The sequence below is a fragment of the Diadema antillarum genome, unplaced genomic scaffold, assembly GCF_040938485.1.
Source record: "Diadema antillarum isolate AM-2024a unplaced genomic scaffold, OU_Dant_1.0 scf00000155, whole genome shotgun sequence".
Taxonomy (NCBI): domain Eukaryota; kingdom Metazoa; phylum Echinodermata; class Echinoidea; order Diadematoida; family Diadematidae; genus Diadema; species Diadema antillarum.
Genome location: NW_027271044.1, coordinates 755,408 through 776,923, shown reverse-complemented (window position 1 = coordinate 776,923; position 21,516 = coordinate 755,408). Strand labels below are relative to the sequence as shown.

The window sequence follows — 21,516 nt, the reverse complement described above, 5'->3', positions numbered from 1 at the left end:
CTTCTATATTGGGAAATCTGGCAACTTTCAGCACACTACGTATAGGTGGAAATCACTGATATCTCTACGGAAGAACAAGATCAGTGGTGAAAATGATTTGCATGCTTGGCGGAGGTCTGCGCTCTCAGAGTGCATTTCTAGTTTACTATAGGATTGTTTCTAGAATAAACCCTCTACAGTAAGTTATGTTTGTTGAGAAAAATAGTATAGTAGTATGTCCTTGAATATAATTTAGGGTTTATTGTGAAATTTTAATGTGGTAGGATTTTTGTGAAACAACTGACTTGTAATACACATATGCATCAAATGTGATAACTCGAACATTTCTAAAATCAATGCTCCCAAAGGTAAACAATACCTTTAACCATGCAGTGTCTTGTCTTTCCATGAGGCAACAGCTTATGTTTGGTGTCTTTTGGTGCACTGAGTTTTGCATGATGTGGTGGATACATGCCATAATGAAAGAGCCTGCCGTAAAAGTGGAAATTTTCGCACATTTCGTGCAACCAGAAACTAACGCAAAGGTAAAAAGCACACAAATATTTTTGCTTGCCATACGTTCCAATACTTAATGCCTCGATTCCACGGAATTAAAAATATGCGAAATTCACATTACCTGGCTGAACGCGAAAAATTACTCACATGGAAATATCCACTTTTACAGTATTCAGACTCAAAAAAATTAAAGCTATCTCAGCAAGATTTGTTGCAAAGGCCCAGTAAAGACAATGCCTATAAATGTACCAGTAACTAACACCAGTGAGAAAGTAATGCATATTTTTACCCTCTCTCCTTTTGCCAAGCCAGTCTCACGGTCAACTGATCACCTCTCATGTTTCCATAATTCCAGGACACACAGCGAGTGTCCAGTCACGGCCTGCAGCTGTCCCTGCATGCTACTCGACTCAGTAGCAGCCGTCTTGCCATCCTCAGAGCTTTCAGTCATGTGATCGATCACATGATAACATCACCTGATGCGTGGCAGATTGTGAGAACGGTATCATGTGACTGAAGGAGACTCCCACATATCATGCTCCTGTTTCTTCCGAATGGAGTTGTGCTTGTGTCTTGCTTCTACCCATAGGAATCCGTAGGTCAAGAAACACCCATGGAAACTGAAATTATTGTATGGAGGACATCATATGTGACCGTGCACCTCAAAACGAACATAAGGTCGCACACACTGATTTTGCGTGAGGACTAAAAATAAGTGAAATGGGTCAACCTAGCCGAACTTGACTTTTTCATACTTTCTGAAAGAGAGGGTCTTCTTTTACATTACGCTAAAATTTGGTATCATAAAACGGGCAGGAAAGTGTGTTTTTTTAGCAGTTTATCTTAAACATGTTTGGTAGAATAGTGTGATTAGGTGTGTCTTTATAATCCCTTTTTCATTTCTGAAAAACCTTGTCCACACTCTTCACTTTCAACTCTAATAACTTTTGAAAGAATAGTGCTACTGCTTTGAAAGTTGGCATTAATTATGGACAGAATGTGTTAATGAGGTATGCTTAATTTCAGTTTAATCTGATAATCCCTTCATTGTTGTTACTCTGGTGGTGTACTTCCTGTTTTTTGTCCCATTCGTTGCACAGCCAGCACGGTTTGGTAAAGATTACGTGCTTGAATAGACACTGTACTTCAGAGCCTCTTTTCTCAGTTCACACTTTTCCTGAGTTTGTGCTTTATTTCCATTATTTAGATAGGTTAGGAGAGTCCATTTTATTTGAGTTATACATCATTTTAAAGCTTAAAGTCTGCTCTTTCAGAATATGGTCTTAACTAAGAATTCATGTCTGGCGACTTTTTGTTTGTTTTGAGGTGCAGGGTCACAGAGTTGTGGATACTCCCCACAGTCAGTGGCAGTCGTAGGCAGCTACATCTGTTGTGTGAGTGAGGAGATGCCTTGCAAAGCAAAGTGGAGAACATCTCACCAAAGATTAACTACATGTACTGTATACGCCATATATTTCGCGAGTCTAAATTTTCGCGAATCGGGAATTCCCGACAGTTTCGCGAGTGCTTAAATTCGCAATCGTGGAGTCCTGTACTGAACGGAAAAATGTACACGCGATCAGAGTCAATATTTTCATGTGTCTTTAATTTCGCGAATAGCTCCTGACTCGCGAAATTCGCAAAAATAAAAACCTCGCGAATACAGAATGTCGTGCACCGTCCACTTTTTTCTTTTCTGTTTTGAGAGCAAGTCACTACTAGGAAATCGTGCAGTATGAATGAAGCAGGAAAGCAAGTGCAGGGTGTCATTTTATCATGGGTAAGGGTGCTGCTTCACATTTTAATGGTCAAACAGAAATAGAACTCCAAGATTCTCGGCAGAGTTTCTAGATTGTCTGATTCTCAGTGTGCAAGCTCTGTCATGCTGTGCTGTTTGAGAAAGTTGTCTGCTCTTTGTTTTGTGTGTTTGTTTTTGTAATAGACTTCATAAATTGTAGTGACAATTTACTGTATACGCCATATATTTCGCGAGTCTAAATTTTCGCGTATCAGGAATTCCCGACAGTTTCGCGAGTGCTTAAATTCGCAATCGTGGAGTCCTGTACTGAACGGAGAAATGTACACGCGATCAGAGTCAATATTTTCGCGTGTCTTTAATTTCGTGAATAGCACCCGACTCCCGAAATTCGCGAAAATAAAAACCTCACGAAATATTCGGCGTATACAGTAGTTGCAAAACGACAGACAAAAAGCATGCAGCTAAAGCCCTATTAGCTTTAGTGGTAAATTTTGATTACTGTTATTTTGTTGTTGGTTTTGTTTGTTTGTTTGTTTTGCATATCAGCAATTTCAGCATTCCTGTGCCATCATACTGTCATTTGACTCTGATGAAAAAAGGTTACCATTACTGTACTCTATTTAAAAAATGTACATGGACAACATTCGTCGACATCTGAGGTGTTGTATGAAACAAGTAGTCGTGCGCACGAGCAGTGGAACAAAATTTTGCATTCTGTGAAAGATGAGGAGCTTTAACGAGATGAATCTAGAGTTTATTTAATAAAGTGCCTCATCTGTCACCTCATGCAAAATCTTGAAACATTGCACTCATGACCATTCACTATTTGTACACTAAAATCTTTTCCAAGTGCAGTTATTAAGAGGTGCTGGTGTAATCAGGACAAAAGGGTACTCTTGCAGATGTGAATACGTTGTACTCACAAGTAATGGCTTTGTCCCTGTCACCTGAGAAAGTGTGTTTTTGTTTGTTTGTTTGTTTGGGTGTTGTTTTGTTTTTAAGATTTACATAACTTTGTGCAATATTTGGTCCCATTGCATAGCAAGGTATGCTAAAGAAGTGTGGAATCTGGAATATAAAGCGTGTTATGTGTTTCACAAATATTTTCTTACACAGTCTTTGTGTTAATTATGTTCAGAAGGAAAACGTGACTGGCATATTGCATAAAATCTCTTTATGTGTAATACATATATGTCTGTTTGAATGTAAGAGACTCACAGACACACTCACAATTGCACACAAACAAAGTTTTTTTGTAAAATAAGTGAAGACTTTCGTATTGTTTTTTGTTTTCTTAGAGAAATTGTCAACAGACTTTCTTTGAAATGGTTTGATACACATGAAGTGGAGCATCATTTTAACAAGTTAGATATGACAAATTACTGATATAATTCAAGCAATTTACAGGTCCCAGACCTTTTATATTCTGTTTTTCATCCCTGATACAATATTATATAATGAGCTGTCAAATACATTGAGAAACTGTCATGTTCCCAAGCAGCTTGTTATAGTGAGGTTCCCCCATATTTCCAGATATTCTTGATCACACAATGAAGATTAATGTGAAATCAGAACAAACTAACTGCAAGAACTGTTGATTTTTGCTCTAAAATGGTCGCATATAGAAGTGTGTGAAATGTGTCGGTTCAGTGACATTTGCTCCTGCAACAATCATTCCCAAAAATATCTGCATGCTAAACCAAACATAGATTCTACCCACAAATATAACCCTAATCCTAATCCCCAGATCAAACTAAACCTAAAACCCTGTCACAACTCTTAACCCTAACATATGTCCTTGGAGAAAATAAGACATTGGAGCAATTGTCGCAGGAGAAAATGCTGTGTCTCAAATATTGTGATATTAGCCGACAGTATTGTAACCTGAGAACATACCCTATCGTGGCTGCTACATAGGTTTATACAGTGCACTCCTGTTATTACAAACACGGTTATAACGAAATTCCAGTTACAAGAAAGTAAAAATTCAGGCCGCAGCATCATCGGCTCTCTGTTTTATATCTTTTATTCACACGGTTATACAATGTAACACGATTTCAATGTCACGCAAGAAATATGCTGGTCCTGAGGACTTCGTTATTATGGGAGTCCACTGTAATTGATTGATGGTAATTGACAAATCGGGCCATAGCAGTACAGTATGTCCAAAAAAAAAACTTACAATTCGATTTTTGCATTGATAACACCCAATATGATTAAATTGTCTAAATGCTACTTCAGGGTCTTAAAATGTAACATTTTAGCTCTATTTTGCGGAAAACCCCATTCGATTTAGTTAAGCGGTCACAGAGAAATGTGGATTGTTGTAAAGCATATTGTGAGTCTGATTCTTCGAAGTTTAGCACTTTGATGATCTTGTGTGTGGATACAATAGACAGAACTTGGAGGGAAGAGATTCCCGACATCCTCTACAAAATTCCTCATTTCTCTTTGACCACAGAAGCAAATCGAATGGGGTTTTCTGTAAGATGTGGGCAATGAGTTATAGTTTCATACCCTGTAGTTGTATTTAGATTGATTCTATAATTTTAAAGATATCATTGCGGAGGGTCCCGTTGTAATTTTTTCTGGGACATACTGTATACACCAATCTTCCACATGAGAGTGAATCACATGCAGCTTGTTGAAAAATGGCTGTAGGGCACAATCAATAATCATGCAATGTTCTACCTACCTACTACTGAATGGGGAGGGCTCTTCTGGAATAAAAGTAATGTACTATGATAAAACTTACTGAGTGTACACTTTTTTATCTAAAAAAACCCCCAGGTCATTATCCTGGCAGATCGTGTCAGCTAGACAAGTTTCTTTGCAGATCCTTTTGATACACTGCACGCAAATGCCTGATGGAATGTGAATTTTGAGCCCTTTTGGGAACTGTGTTTTACCACGGAGCTACATTGTAGCTTGTATCACTGTGAGTTTAAAATGCTTTATAGTCTGAAAGGAAAATAAAGAAATATTGTTTGTACGTCCAGCCTTCTTGGCTGTATCTGTGACTAGCTGAGAATTCCTGCCTATGAGGGGTCAGGTGTACAGTCCACTCAAGAATCACACAATGTGTTGAAAGTTTAACATTTGTATGTAGCTACAGTAAACCTTGCGTCAGTGGACACACCAGATTGAAGAAAATCTGTTGACTTGCAAGAAAGTCAACAAAATAACGAAACAAGATAAAACACAATTTTGGGACATATCCATTGTGCTGACGATCACGATTTGTCGACTTAAGTTTACTAATACACACTTGTCATGGGATAATAATATATGGGTTTGTCAGATACCACTTATACCAGTCAGCAATTCAATGAATGTGATCATGTGATAGTGGGCCATTTGTTTCCCACGAACAAATTGACAAGAATAATAAGCTTGAAATGTAGAATTGTATGGATACAAGAGTTAACACTAGATGGAAGTCAAAGTGAAATATTGAACACACATACATGCTGAATAATCACTGGTTTCCATGTTTTTTATTCTATCAATAGGGCATGTTAAGGCATGTTAACATTCAAGCAAACAGGAAAAAAAAAGCAATGGAAATATATTAGACATGGCAACTGACAATATTGTGTTGCCATAGTTACCAAGAGTCTTCATAGCCACTCTTTCAGAGAGCAACTACAGTGCACTTCTGTTATAATGGACACGGTCAAAGCGTTATTCTCGTTACACCGGAGTGAAAATTCAGGTCCTAAAATTATCATCTATATATCTTTATACACTATACACTTCACTGTTTGGCTATAATGAAGTTTCGATGTAACGAAAGAAAACCGCTGGTCCCAAGGACTTTGTTATAACGGGAGTGCACTGTACTCAAATTCAATGTACATTGTATTCAAGTTGCTGCCATAACCCTGACTGCAATGTTGTCACTACTGAGTGCTGTACTGACAGCCTTTTGCTAAGTGAACTGAACAGCCATACAAAAAAGGAATGAGAAATCAGCACAGACAATTAATAAAGGAACAAGATGATACATTTCTATGTGTGTCTTATAGCCATAGTGGACACTTTTAGGCCAGTATGTACTTTGGAATTACTTTAGGCTTTCCTTCACATTAAGGGGAATAAAGTAATCTTAGGATTAAATGCAGGAGGGAATAGTGAGCTATACAGTAGTTGGAGATAACAACATCGATTGTGACCCTGCACCACAAAACAAACAAAAAGTCGCCAGACATGGATTTTTAATTAAGGCAGATTCTGAAAGAGCAGACTCTAAGCTTTAAAATGATGTATAACTCAATTCACATGGACTCTCCTAACCTGTCTAAATGTTGGAAAGAAAGCACACACTCTGGAAAAGTGTGAACTGAGAAAAGAGGCTCTGAAGTTAAGAGTCTATTCAAGCGCTTAATCTTTTCCAAGCCACGCTAGCTGTGCCATGAATGGGACAAAAAACAAGGTGTTAACCACCGGAGCAATAATAGTGAAGATATTACCAGACTAAGCTTAAATTAGGCATGCTTTATCAACACATTTGTCCATGATTAATGACAACTTTCAAAGCAGTAGCAGTATCCTTTCAAAAGTTATTACAGTTGAAAGTGAAGAGTGTGTACAGGGTTTTTAAGAAATGAAAAGGGGACTCTATAAGAAACATCTAATCACACTGTTCAACAATAAAGTGTTTGAGAAAATCAGCGAAAAACACAGTTTCCTGTTTGTTTTATGATCCCAAACTTTAACATAATGTAGAAGAAGACTTGTTCTTTCAGAAAATACGAAAAACTCAAAGATTGGCTAGGTTGACCCATTTCACCTATTTTCAGTCCTCACACAAAATCGCTGCGTGCGACTTTTTGTTCGTTTTTGTGATGCAAGGTCACAATTGTGTACGTAGAAAGCTCTTTTGCTTTCTCCACATTTTTCCCACATATCATTGTTCAATGCTGAAATGTTTGTGTGTTTGTGTTTATTCAGATAGGCTACAGTAATCACTCAGGAAAAACATGTACAATTGTACACAGTAAAGGCATGCAAGAGGGAAAAGAAAGCAAGGCATAGTATATTTGTCATATCAAAAGAGGTTTTACTGCTTTCTAGGCATTTCGTTTGTTTCATTATGCAATGATTCATTGCTTTTTTGTTATTTTTTCCATATAGGTATTCATTTATGAAACACAGCATAAAGGCAAGTGGGAGAAATAAAAGTAAGGCATACATTAAGATTTAACGTTGAATAACATATGTACTGTACAACCTTTTGTACATACAAGACAAATTTCATCATAAGTTCATAGGCTAGAAAGTGGAAACTCAGAGTTAAGATGTCCTCTTGACCGTAAAATTTCTTTGAATTGAGGAAATACACAAATATATTTCTTTGTGTCAGCATTTTTTCTTCAGTAGCCTAAAAGAAAAAGAAATTTTTCCATTGGCACAAAAAAATTGTCATATCAAGTATTGATTAATGCATCTCATAGCTTTTTAACACTTTGGATTGTACATCTTGAAGCAATGCAAAATTGAGAATATTATGTATTGATGTTGCACATTTTGACGGCCTGATATTGACCCACAAAATATGTATAGCTTTAATACTCTGCATACATCCTTCCTATGTCTGGTGCACAAAAATATTCCTGGGAAAATATCTATAAACCCATTTCATTCAAGTTTCCTTTAACTGATAACATCTTTACAATATACATGATTGTACCACAAGGTATGGCTCATATTCACTCTTATTACAGCAGATGTTTCATGAAAAGCAAGTTACAGTCGATGCTCACTGAAATTAATTCTTTGGGATCAGTGAAATCATGTTGCTATATTGAAGTTTTGTTATACCACGGTTTGAAAAACAGCAACATAAGACACACTGAACTTTGCTGCAAGAAATATCAGTGTTCAAACAAAAGGTTTGCAATAACAGTGCTCTTATATCATAAAGCAATGCTGCTTACAATATCATTTGATTTGATCGCAGTATTGACTGGGGCAGATTATTTGTCAATACAACCTCATTCATTTTTTTTTTCTTTCTTCATAAACAACAAGTTCTTTCAAAAGAACAGTTCACTGCACTTTGGCTGACTCCATAAGTTTGATCACATGTGATGGTCAAGAACACTAATTGTGTTTCATGTTTGTTTTGTCCATGAATCCATTAAAGATCAGATGAGTTTTTTATGAATATAGCCAAATTCTGGGCACAAAGCCACGACATGCACAAATTTGATAGTCTACATGTCATCTTTTCACCATGAACTCTATATAATTTCTGTTGCAAGAATAAAGAAGTGTAAAAAGTACATGAAGTTCACACAGTACATCAGACATTAGTATCACAATTTATACAACGATGGGAAAAGAACAGCACCTGATATGAAACCTGAATTTAAAAGAAAAGATTACATCAAAGTAAGACCTCAGAATATCTGATGAATTATAGCTGAGATTTAGTCATTTCTCTGACTAATGACGGCAATACAGGTTGATGTGCATGGCAAGCGTGGAATGCATATTCATATACATCCTGAACTGCGCACAGACTGTTCACTATACTCATGCACACATGCAGAGCTATAAAATGAAACATCACGGTAAGTCTGTGTATTCTGATCACTAGAGTTGCTGAACACACTGCCCTATAATGACTACATTGGCACACATGCTTGGGTTATCATCCAGCAGATTGCACAGCATTTGGGAAGAACTGGCACCAAGGAATCAGTCACTGTCGCTGTCACTCCCTGATTCACTCAACTGGAGATCTTCACCTGCGGATAACCAAATAAAAGAACAAAATCTGACCTTATTATATCTGGAAACAATCTGCTTGTCAATCTGCACTGTTAGTGTACTTGTTATTTTGTTCTATCATATTCATTGACTAAATCCTGCTGGGTGATAACAGCATCTGTTTACCCATCTACCTACATACATGTATATATCTGTTTGTTGGCAAGTTTCATTAGCAAGCTTTAGATCAGTGATGTAAATGCTAAGACGAAATGTCGCTTTGGCGACTGGTATGCCTCCGCCATAACGCATGATTTTCCCAATAGGTCTAGATAGTACATGTGGACAATGTGTGATTACATTTTCACAAAATTGGCAAAATATTGAAATGACAAGTTTGTCACAAATGTGTTCAATGTTCACCTTCCTTGACCTAGGTTTAATTGGATGAATAGGAGAGCATGTATTTGGGGATTTAAGGACTTTAACTTGACTTTGACCCATTCATACATTTATGCATTGAGTAATTTTCAATGTACTGGTATGGAGAAAAAGTGCAATTTCTGAATTGAATAGTAAATTGTTACCATTTTCATCTGGCCTTCGACCCTAAAATTCATAAGATAATTACTTTCAGGTAGAACATGCATAATATGTACTAAGTTTCAAGATAACTTGAGCCACTTCCGAGATGTGGAGGAAAAAGTTAGTTCAGCACTTTCACTTGATCTTTGACCTTTTGACCTTTAAGGCAAAAAAAGAAGAAAAGAAAAACTTTCCAGAGAATTGCTATTAGGTTACACATGCATACACCAACTGTAAAAAAAAAATAATAACCCTGCTGGCATTGCATAAATATGAGGGAAATAGTACAATTTTTAAGGGTTGCACTTGACCTTTGACCCCTCACCTTTGACCCCATGAACCCTACATTCTCTAGATAATCACTTCCAGTCAGTACTTGTATATACTATGTTCCATGAAGATACCTTGAACAATTTTCCAAGGTACGGAGAAAACAAAGAAGTTTTAATATTCTTACTTGACCTTTTGACCTTTGACCTTTGACCTCATGACCCAAACTTTCACCAGATAATCTTAATTGGGTAATACATGTATACACTAAGTTTCAAGAAAATATCTTCAGGCATTCAATAGATATGGTGGAAATAGTGAAATTTTATGTATTTGACCCTTACCTTTTGACCTTTGACCTTCGACCTCATGACCCAAACTCTCACCAGAGAATCTTAATTGGGTAATACATGTATACACTAAGTTTCAAGAAAATCTCTTCTGGCATTCAATAAATATGGTGGAAATAGTGACATTTTATGTATTTGACCTTGACCTTTTGACCTTTTGACCTTTGACCTTGAGCATGTGCACTCAAAAGTTAATAGGCACAACTTCACCCCCTAATACATATACATGCCAAGTTTCATTAGTATACCTCAAGAGGTTTTGATAGTTACCTTGTCCACAAAATTCATTACGGACGGACGGAAGGACGGACGGACGGACGGACGGACGGACGACCTCACGGTGATATACTTGTGTGTCTACCCCTTTGTTCTCCCTTTTGTTAAAATAGACACACAAGCAAAAATTTTAGCCACACAAGCCTGACGGAATAAAGGCCATCTATTGTGCACTATTGTTCTCCTAGCCACATAAGCATACTCTCGTTAGCACGTACGGACGGACGGACGGACGGACGGACGGACGGAAGGACGGAAGGACGGACGGACGGACAACCCGAAAACATAATGCCTCCGGCACCACTTCGTGGCGGAGGCATAAAAAATGGTGCCTTGCATAGGCACCAGACAGCTGTTTCCATTATCCAACCAGGAAGGCGGCGCATCATGAGCATTAACGTCACAGATTTGAAGCTTGCTAAAGATTGTGTCCTAAACTCTGTGTATTGAATACTATGTGTAATACAACTACACACTAACTGCCTTCTCTCTGCGTTTGACATTTTCTCTTGCCCATACAATGACAGGAAAATCTGACATACCCTACCTACAGCATACAAGTCTTTTCATCAAGTATTAGTCCAAAATGTTAGCAATTTGGCAGTCTTCGGCTTAAAGTGATAAATATGGCGAAGCACACAAGCATGCCTTGAAAACTCTGGTATCCACCATAATTGGATTATCAGATTTACCTTTGAAGTTTGCACATTCATTAACCACACGCTATTCACGATACTTTCACAGTATCAAAGGCACAGCCGACTGGCATTTGAAGTTTCTGTTGAGGTTTCATACACATTTTCAACTGTCCTATTGTTGGAACATATCGAAATCCACTCCAAACGAAAATATATAGGCCCCTAAAATCTATCAAAAAATCTTAATACATGTACTTATTTCATGCTTCCAAACTTGAGTTTGCATTAAAAAAGAGTTAGTAATATTTGGTTTTAAATAAAAAAAAATACCCTTAACCCTATTCCAACTGGGGGGGGGGGGGGGTCAAATTGACCCCCCCCCCCTCGACATTTCACGCCACGATTCCGCAATGCGCAAAGATTTTGCCGCGTCGTTTCATGACTTTTTTCATTGAAGTCTCCCGCATATTTTGAGACCAAATTTGCGACGTCCGGGTACACTGTTCTGAAGTTACGTAATGTTTTGCATATATGCATGTTAACCCCAAAACGGCTCAAATTCATGATATCGTGTGCAAATCCAATGCAAATTGTGTTTGTTTTTTTTAAACTGATATAAATTAGATTATTTCAACTTTAAACCATTGAAATTAATCAATTCTAATGTAGATAAGCTTGAAAAAGTGCTTGCAACAAATTTTGGCCAAAAAAAATAGAAAACAAAAGGTCGAAAAAATTATAAAATACATAAGAAATTAACAAAACAACAGAAATCAAAAGAAATTGATTTTGATTTCGCTATTTTCTTACAAGAAAATTGTTCAGTGTGTCTTGAGGAACTCTGACACAAAAATTTAGGGATCCTTCAGTCATTTTAATGGAATTATAGATGAAAATATGATTTCATGCATTAATTTGCATAATTAATTTACTTAAAATAGAAAGCCAATATTTTTCTTTTGTATGACCATGTAATCTTGTAGTTGACATCCGGCTCTATCTTCAGGCAAAATTTTGCGGTGAACCCGCGATCGGCGGTCGAGATCTGAAGTGGGGGGGGGTCAAATTGACCCCCCCCCCCCCCCCCCCCCCCCCCCCCCCCAGTAAAAACTTGGTCTCAAATAGCCCAGTTAGAATAGGGTTAAAGCTCAAATTGGTAAAAAAATTATTAAACTTTAAGGCCTACTGAAAACGACACCCATTGCAATATTTCTGTGGAATAAGTGAGGTAGGGTCACATGTTTTGATTAAACGCCATACATAAAGAAGTGTAAAGATTATACTGACTGAGTTGTATGAACTGTGGGCTGACGGAGTGAAGCCTGGACTGGGGGCTGGGCTGCATCGGGGAGGGTCTACTGGCTGCTCCTGCTCCTGCTCCTCCTACTGCTCCTGGGAGTCAAACATACAAGTGGTGGGTATTGATGGATAGATGGATGGAAGGATGGAAGGATGGATGCAAAACTTGGCAATAATATCACATTCACACACAAGACTGTCCTCAACAGTGAGAAGTACTTATTTTAAATACCCTTTTTGGATTTTTTTCTCTCAAAAGTCCTCCACTGTGTGATTGATATTATAACCCGTTGAAGAAAAGCCCCAAATATACCCGGGCAGGTGTCTATGGGAAACAAATGTTACAGCAAATTCAGCTTGTCCTCAATGGGCACTTTGGCACTTGCCACATGAACTGTCCATTGTGGTATTTTCAGCCAAGGTGGCTAGAGTTGAAGCCTATCATGACGTCAGAGCTACACTTTCACCTCATGCAGTCTTTATTCTGAGAAGACGGATCAATGCAAAGACCTACTTGATCACCAACTATAGAGCAAGACATTTTGCGGCATGAAATCTTCATGAATTGGAGCAGGCAGCCTTTTTGGCAGCATGAAATTTTTGCAAACTGCCACTGGCATTCAATACACATAGTGTAGACACGAACTTTCATGTGCATTTTCATTTCGCGAATCTTGGCTCTTGTGATATTCACGAACTTAAAACGCATGAGAACATTTCAGGTTTTACAGTACTCATTTACAACAACAAATCATTGTCACTTCAATCCATTCAAAAACATTTAAATCAGTACTGTGACTGACTTTTTCACCTCTAAAAAAAAGGACTACTTGATCTTGATGATGGCATGGGGCATGCTAGAGGCAGTTCACATGCTTCATGATCAGATTTGACAATAATCATCCTTAGAATAGAGAATGTAATTACTCAAAAGGTACCTGGGATCCTGATGAGGTTTTGGGGCAGGGACTACAGAGGGGCAGAACAATGCAGATTTTAATCATCTCTTCATCCAGTACTACAGGTAAACTGTACTACATATACATCTTTGTATAGATAAAGAATGACAATTGTTTGTGGAGATACTAAATGGGATTGAAGAGGTGGGTCATTCCTCTTCAGTAACTGGTACAGTGAAATCTGTCTCTAGCGACTGCTGTCTATAGCGGCCGCCTGCCATACACGACTATCACAATTCTCCCCAAGAGAAAAGTCATGTTAACCCGTTGAGGACGTGCTAATATTTACATAACATGCATTTCCCATAGACACCTGCCCGAGTATACTTAGGACTCGTCCTCAACGGGTTAACGACCCTGTCTACAGCAGCCACTTGGGGTTTTTTTTTTTGTCTCCCCTGGATGGCCACTAAAAACTGGTTTGACTGTATTCAAATTCTTGCTGAGGCACCATAAAGAGAAGTAGTCTTATTGTTAGAAATCCTATTGAAATCTGAAGAAATTCCTGAATTCTTGTCAGATTCCACTGTGAATAATTGCAAATGTCTAAATGGACTTGAATGAAACTGCTGGATTCAAACTTGATTACTATCCGTCTGGGGAATTTTCCTTTAAAAGCACAACACTTTATTGTAAAAGTAGTCGTCCAGTAGTTGATGCCTTGATTCCAGGGAATCAGAAACACGCGAAACTCATCTTACTCGGCCGAGCGTGAAAAATAAGTTGTGCAAAAATATAGACTTTTACAGTACCTCTTCCGTCACTCTGATCGCCGTGATGGGAGGGTCGTGTCCTCTCCTCCTTCTCGTCCTCCTCTTCATCCTCCTCTTCATTGTCACTGGAGCTGCTCTCACTGCTACTACTGCTGCTATCGTCGTCGTCGCTGTCGCTGTGAGACATGTAGTTGTCCGACGACTCGTCGCCCTTGTCCGCCTCGGCGACGCTGGGCACGCTCCCCGGGGCGGGGGAGGGCTGTGATGTGGCGAGAGGAGACGGCTGCGGGGCAGGTGACCTTTCAACTGGGAAGGGGGTCAAGTAAGGTCAATTCATTGTATATTGATATCAAATTAGAGCCTGTTTCTGGACTTATGTAGTACAATGACATCACATGTAAATCTTTACCCTCTGAATGAGTTTTAGGGTCTGGTGCTCCCTGTATTCAGCAATTAGAATTTTCACCTTAAAATTACCCTTCATGGGTCAATCATCCTGTAATAATTTTTTTTTCAAACAATCTTATTTGTATAGGCAGAATTTGAACACCCAGTACCACACATGGGGATCAAAACGTAAAATATCACTCTCCTTTGTAAATTTATCAGTATTGAGACAATGCTGGTAAAAATTCTATTTAATGCTTCACTAAAAACAGTGAAATTCCACTACCGCAGTCTACACGCATGTGGCCAAGTTGTTGTCATTGTCTTAATCAGTTACTTCAGAAGGGTACCTGGGATCAATGTTTCCAGAGTGCACCCTTACAGTATATCAACAAAATTATCGACACCAGATCATTTAGATTAACTTGTTAAAAGTGTTTCGGCAAAAATCATGCATTTAAAAAAAATACATATTGAGTGGAAAAAATTGGAGGAAAAAGAGAAGACTATTGTTTATAGAAAATCCACTTGAAACAGTGTTCTCTGTGTGACAAGTTTATCTAAATCATGGGTTTGTGGCTGATTGCCAATCTGCTCGTCAACAGTGAACACACACTGCAGGAGCATCACCAATATGAAGATATCAAGAGACTGACCTTTGACCTCTAGAGGAGCAGCGGGTGAGTGTGTTGGAGTGATAGTCTCTTTTTTCTTGGAAGATGACCTCGGGTTTGGTGAACTCTTGGATGAGCTGTGCAGGGGTCTTGAAGGTGGCAGTTTGGCCTTGCTGGTTCCCTCTTGCCTTCATTGAGAATTGGGGAAAACACATCAACAAAATACACATGTGGGGATGGTCAGGTGGATTTGAGTATAGCTTTTCGTAATGCCTAATGCCTGCAATGAGCACAAAGAAAACATTACCCGGTGTAGACACACACACAAACACACACAATTGTCGGGATTGTTATCTGAATTCATAGCAGCCAATGGGCATAGGAGAGAAAAACACAATACAAAAATTCACATATGACAAAGTCATTTAGATTTTCAATAGCAAGCACAGAGAAAATATTACACAAAAACAGTTGATAATATGTGGAATGTGTACAGTATGAACATGAATTAACATTGCCCATTCAGTGTATTGGTATTTCACACTAATAATATTCAGTGAATTTTCTTTGCTTTATATACTGTGTACCAGGAAGCTGTGAGAACTGATGCTCTTCACTAAAAAAAATGAATATATTGCATGGTCTTTTAAAACCCACACAAAATCAGTTTAAAGAGGCATTTTGCTATTTAACTAGCACTTCTGACCAGCAAGTTGCACAAACATAAAGCTAAGTTATTCACAAAGCAATACAATATAAATGCATAGTCACTACACTTCAGTCTCCATTGACAGCCAAGCATAATATGCTTCAGTGACAATAGAGACAATTACAATAGCTGATCTAGAATCTATTTCCACTATGGTGACAGAAACAAAAGAGTTTCAACAATCTCCTGCACAGAAATGTCTAAAGGCTTCTTTTACTCCATTTGTTATTCTCTTGGTCTGTCCACACCATGCTTAACTATGAGTGGGGATCCCCGCAGCTCACTGATAGAGCACCTACCATGAGATATCTCATGGATAGCTATCTTCGAGTTAACTTCAAGTTAGCTATCAATGAGTGTGTCTATATATATATGGTGCTTAACTACGAACTTATCCTTAAAGATAGTTATCCTTGCAATTAGGGATGACCGTCTGAACATAACTATAGACTGAAGAAGGAAAAAGTCAATGCATATCATCTGAGCAATTCCAAATATTGTATATATATGCCATATATTTCGCAAGTCTAAATTTTCGCGAATCGGGAATTCCCGACGATTTCGCGGGTGGTTAAATTCGCGATCGTGGAGTCCTGTACTGAACGGAGAAATGTACATGCGTATGTCACATTCACATAGGGATCAGATTCAATATTTTCGCGTGTCTTTAATTTCGCGAATAGCACCCAATTCGCGAAATTCGCCAGAATAAAAACCTTGCGAAATATTCGCCGTATACAGTAAACAAATTATATCTGACACTGTTACCCGCTCCATCACATCACAAACGCTATGATTATACAGTGATGAGACATTTCCACCATCCACTTTAAAATTGCATGTAACAAATCCATCATTTTTAAAACATAGATTCTCTTCCTGGCCAAAATTCAGATGGAGCTAACTGCATACAGTGCACTCCCGTTATAACTAACACAGTTATAACAAATTTTTTTGTTACAACACAGGAGTAAAGTTAGGTCCCAAATCTACCATTCATATATCTTTATATACTTTTATTAATTTGGTTTCAACCCTAATCCCACCGGGTTTTTTGAGGGACTTGAAACTACGGGGGGGGGGGGGGGGGGGGAGGCCTTTTTGGCCCCCCCCCCCCCCCCCCCCCCTTCAGGTCTCGGTCGTGGATCGCGCTATCCTCGCAAAAATTTGCACTAAGGTAGAGGCCAATGTAATCTACAAGACTGTATAGTTAGACTTTTCAAATGTTAATTCATTTATTTTATATTGATTAATTTATGCTAATTTATGCAAAAAAAAATTGCCTATAAATCAAAAAATAAAGCTCCAAGACTTCTAATTTTTGGTGAACATATTCTTTTCAATATCCTCAACAATAATATTGAAGCAAAAATTCGGCTTCATAATTATTTATGTATTTTATTGTTTATTGAATTTCGTATGTGTTTCGTTGTTTTTTACTTTTTGTTTTTGTTGTTTTTTCGTCAAAATTTGTCGCAGAAACTTTTAAAAGCATAATCAGGCTAAAATAAATCCTTATCAGCCATTGAAAGTAAAAATATTCATTTTTATATGAATTAATTGCAAAAACACAATTTACATTGGATTTGTACACAAAATCATGTTTTTGAGCAATTTTAGGGTTGACGAATTGTTTTCAAAGGGGCGTGGCTTCAAAACGGTATGCCCGAGAGGGACAAATTGGTCTCACAAGATGCGCGATACTTGAAAGAAAAAAGTCATAAAATGTTGTGGTGAGAGCATCACGCGTTGCGGAATAATCATGCGAAACGTCGAGGGGGGGCCAAAAGTGCCCCCCCGGTGGGAACAGGGTTAAGGAAATTTCGATACAACAAAAGAATATTGCCGGTCCCGAGGACTCTGTTATGACATGAGTTGCCTGTAGGGGGTTGCCAGCCTCTCTGCTGCATTGCTAAATAGTGAGTCACAAACATACCTCTGCCTCTTAACTTGGATGTTACAGCTGAGGCGTTCCAGTGTGAACTCCCCGGTGCGGTGGTCAAAGATGAGCACGCATTCCTTCTGGTACGGCTTCTTTGACCCGCCGAACACAGTGCTCTCTGGTCCCTTATTCTGAAATGAAAAACGAAAATGCTTGATTGTTGACCGGTATAGAGTAGTCACATGGCATAAAAATTTGACACTCTGAAACCAAGTGTTGAGGTGATATTTTATGACTTTTGGTGGTGTAATCATTGTGTACTAGTCTTTAAATAAGGTTGTGAGTTTCACACAGGCATGCCTCACTCAGTTAACTAGGATATGGCACACATGTTGATCCGGCTACATAAACTTGTACGGGAAGCCAGAATCTCAACTGTACAGCTGACCTAAAACACCCAGAAGTATTTAATACCAGGGATGTGCGTGATTTTTTTTTCTTTCTTTTTCTCTGGCAGAAAGCTAGTTTTGGGACTAATATATTTAACATTCTTATGATCATGTTTCAAGTGTAAGACTGTGATTGTGCAGTATGAGTGAAAGTCTTGAAGAGGACATCTCCTCAAGTTTATACAATGTATAATCATACTTGCCAACTATACTGTTTGGACAGAAGACAACTGCCCAGCTTAGACAACTTACAGATTTTAGCTGGCTACCGATTTTTAACCCTAATACACTTGACTTTGTAGCAAACAAAATGAAAATTGCACTGCCCCTTCCCTGTGCACTGATTCTCTCGAAAACAGTTGGAATATTATGTCCATGCACCAAATTGTATATTTTGAGGTTGAAAAACAACAACAAAAAATCCCCCACTAGGGCTCGGTCGCTTCACTCCCTCACAAATCTACCCTTTTAGCATTTCAAAGTGTTGGCAACTATGAATAATTCTTATGCCTTTAGTCAAATTATGTCACTGTGACAAAATACTGTTATTCAAGGTGCCAATGAGCAACAAGCCAAACAGGCCACTGAATGTGCCATTTTTTTTTTTTTCAACAAAGCACTTTATGGGATACGCACACAGTATACCCTATTCTTTTTACACAAGTACTAGTGCTTGGGACTGCAGAATTACCTCAATGTTTGGGAATGTTATGTTGACTTCGCTGTTCTCTCCTACGTCAAGTGCAGCCTCGCGCGAGTGATCGACTGATGCGGGCTTGAAGTCATCTGAAAAAGAAAGTGACAAAAATAACACTATGCTGGCTGAGTTTACAATTTGTCTTTAACTTGGCCAGTGAGAACAAACCAACTATTCTTAACCCATTGAGGATGGACTGATTTTGCTACAATACGCACTTCCCATAGACACATGCCCAAGTATACTCGGGACTCATCCTCAACGGGTTGAAGGGGTTATTTGTGCATGATATTTTACAGTCGTAGTGACTTCAGGTATTAAAGTCATTGCCCTATATGCATGTACTTATACATTGGGAACTGATTTCTCAAACATTTTTATAACAGTCTTCTACAGAACCATTGTCCCAAACAACAATTGTCAAACAGGAATAAGTCAATAACATTCTGGAGTACAAATTTACTTTAAGTGGGATGGAGAAGTAAAATAAGAAAAAACAACATACAGACTGGAAATAGTTTCCATAAAAGGGTCACACAAAAAGAGTACCTCGTATCTTCCAAGTTACCCTTCCCTTGAGAAAAAGAGTTGGAAAATAAAAGAACGGCAAATTACAAAGCCTTTCAATATTTAAAAGAGATATTATTTTAAAAAAGTCAACGAGAATTTCTTAACATCAAGATGCTCCACAGTTCAAGAAGAGATACTTAACTCCCAATTTCATAAAATTTGAATTTCCGTGTTTGTTCAAAGTTTCTTAGATATATATACAAAGGGACGATACATGCATACAGAACAGCTAAATTGAAGGTGTCTCTATAACTGTACTCATGACATGCTAGCAGCTACAATTTCCTCTTCTTACATCGGATGGTATGGAATCCACAGCTGTTCTCCTGTTGGAAGCTCTTGCCCAGTTTAAGCTCATGTGTGCCCGATCCAAAGATTGTAGCGGCCGGCTTGTGGCCCTTCTGACTCCCCTCTCTATCCATCGTCAGTCCAGTCCAAGCTCCCTAGATGGAAAAAAAATATTAAGCATCAAAAGTACAGCCTCGCAGCATTAGTTATCATTCATCAGGAACCACTTACTTAGGAATACACTTCATCAGGAAAGTGTACACTTGATGCAGTGTATGTGTGTTTGCTCATTCTCAGTATCTATGACCAACCTCACAATGAGTTGAAACAGAGAGGAAATGGTTACTATAAATGCAAAATAGGCATTTTGAAAACATTGCAAGAGATATTATGCTTCATCTGGTTTTTAAATGCGTAAGTTTTTGTGATCTATTCTTGCATCATGAAATGCAAGCAGATCACCACTGAAGACAGTGTTGCTTTGTAGTGCCAATCCTTGTAGAAGATGTGACTTAAAGGACAAGTTCACCTTCATAAACATAAGGATTGAGAGAATGTAGCAATATTAGTAGAACACATCATTGAAAGTTTGAGGAAAATCAGACAATCCGTTCAAAAGTTATGAATTTTTGAAGTTTTTGTGCAGTACCCGCTGGATGAGAAGACTACTGCAGTGTATGAATAACTTAGATGTCACATGCGAACAACAATATAAGGAAAACATAAAGAGACTTTCACAAAATTCCATCTTTTGAAAAAAGTACACATTCCCCTGACTTGTTACCGACAAATGTTATGGGTAATATTATTCCCCCTGCCTTCAGAAAGAGGCAAGTCAAGTGCTCTTTTATTATGTGAAAAAAGTGAAAATATGTTGAATTTTCTTTTACATTTTCTTTATACTGTTGTACGCATATGACTCACAAGCTGTAGTAGTCTCCTCATCCAGCGGTTCCAACACAAAAATTTAAAAAATTCATAACTTCTGCATCGATTGTCCAATTTTCCTCAAACTTTCACTGATGTGTTCTACTAATATTGTTGCATTTTCTCAATCCTTATGTTTATGAAGGTGAACTTGTCCTTTAATGTCTTTCAAACTCATATAATTATCTATGCTTCAGAAAGACTTAATATCATTAATTCAGCCAACTTTTGTTGATCATATTTTCATTGAATTCCTTGTAGAGGCTGCCATAAAACATATCAATCATCAGGTATATTGTAATGTCTGCCTACAATGTACATGATACTGAAAGAAAAGTAATAATCTCATGAAGTTTCATGTAATCATTATTTAATATGGAACATCTCCAAGACTGCAAGAATTTTTTGTTGTTGTTGAATACTATAACACTAGTTTTCTTGAATGTAACCAAAGATCGATATTACAATACAAGTCTAGACCTAATTCATATGGAGTAACGTTAGGGCCCTTGCACACGAGGAAACAAATAATTGTTACCCTTGGCCTTAGAATCACATTCCCTATCAAATTGAAAATATTTTGTGCCCCAAGTCTTTCATGATTTTCCAAGAGGCATCCAATCAATTTGTTCAATCTCATTTTTGCTCAAATATACGTTCTCTCCATCCTTCTTATACATTCTTATAATAATATAGTTATATTTTTCTTATATTGTTATATTTTTCTCAAGCTGTGTGTGACTTATCTTTTTCTAATCGAGCCACACAAGCCGATCCGATGGCGATGAAAATGATTTTCTCCGCCATACATAACGCATTGCGTTGCTTGGTATTATTATGGTATCACTATACACAGTGAGTGTTTATCACTTCAAACAACATCAGACATTGGAATCAAGTCAGACAGAGAGAGTTGTCCGATTTAACGTTAG

General features: G+C 38.0%; 2 protein-coding genes across 2 annotated transcripts in view; one reads left to right on the top strand and one right to left on the bottom strand.

Annotated features, from left to right (window-relative positions):
* LOC139722027 (GATOR2 complex protein MIOS-like) overlaps window positions 1-1,256 on the top strand; it is a gene marked incomplete at its 5' end in the record, with an annotated part of 30,522 nt that extends 29,266 nt beyond the window's left edge. Inside the window, one exon of the mRNA XM_071633351.1 lies at window positions 851-1,256. Within this exon, the coding sequence (XP_071489452.1) occupies window positions 851-950 (100 nt within the window). The remainder of the gene's footprint in view (window positions 1-850) is intronic.
* A 6,091-nt stretch (window positions 1,257-7,347) lies between these two features.
* LOC139722026 (uncharacterized) lies at window positions 7,348-19,791 on the bottom strand. Its single transcript, XM_071633350.1, has 7 exons — window positions 19,665-19,791; window positions 18,794-18,888; window positions 17,708-17,844; window positions 15,105-15,250; window positions 14,113-14,367; window positions 12,378-12,461; window positions 7,348-9,009 (listed from the first exon to the last, which is right to left on the bottom strand). The coding sequence occupies exons 1-7, from the start codon at window positions 19,789-19,791 to the stop codon at window positions 8,960-8,962; spliced, it is 894 nt and encodes a 297-aa protein (XP_071489451.1). The 3' UTR covers window positions 7,348-8,959.
* Between the last annotated feature and the right edge of the window lie 1,725 nt (window positions 19,792-21,516).

What these genes read in the sequence shown, in the direction of transcription:
- LOC139722026 (XM_071633350.1), bottom strand. Translation starts at nt 19,791, where the DNA reads ATGGATAGAGAGGGGAGTCAGAAGGGCCACAAGCCGGCCGCTACAATC. An exon ending in CTCCCATCACGGCGATCAGA is followed by an intron (nt 12,462 to 14,112) that starts GTGACGGAAGAG and finishes GAGGAGCAGGAG; the next exon opens with CAGGAGCAGCCAGTAGACCC. An exon ending in CCCACAGTTCATACAACTCA is followed by an intron (nt 9,010 to 12,377) that starts GTCAGTATAATC and finishes GGTTATCCGCAG; the next exon opens with GTGAAGATCTCCAGTTGAGT.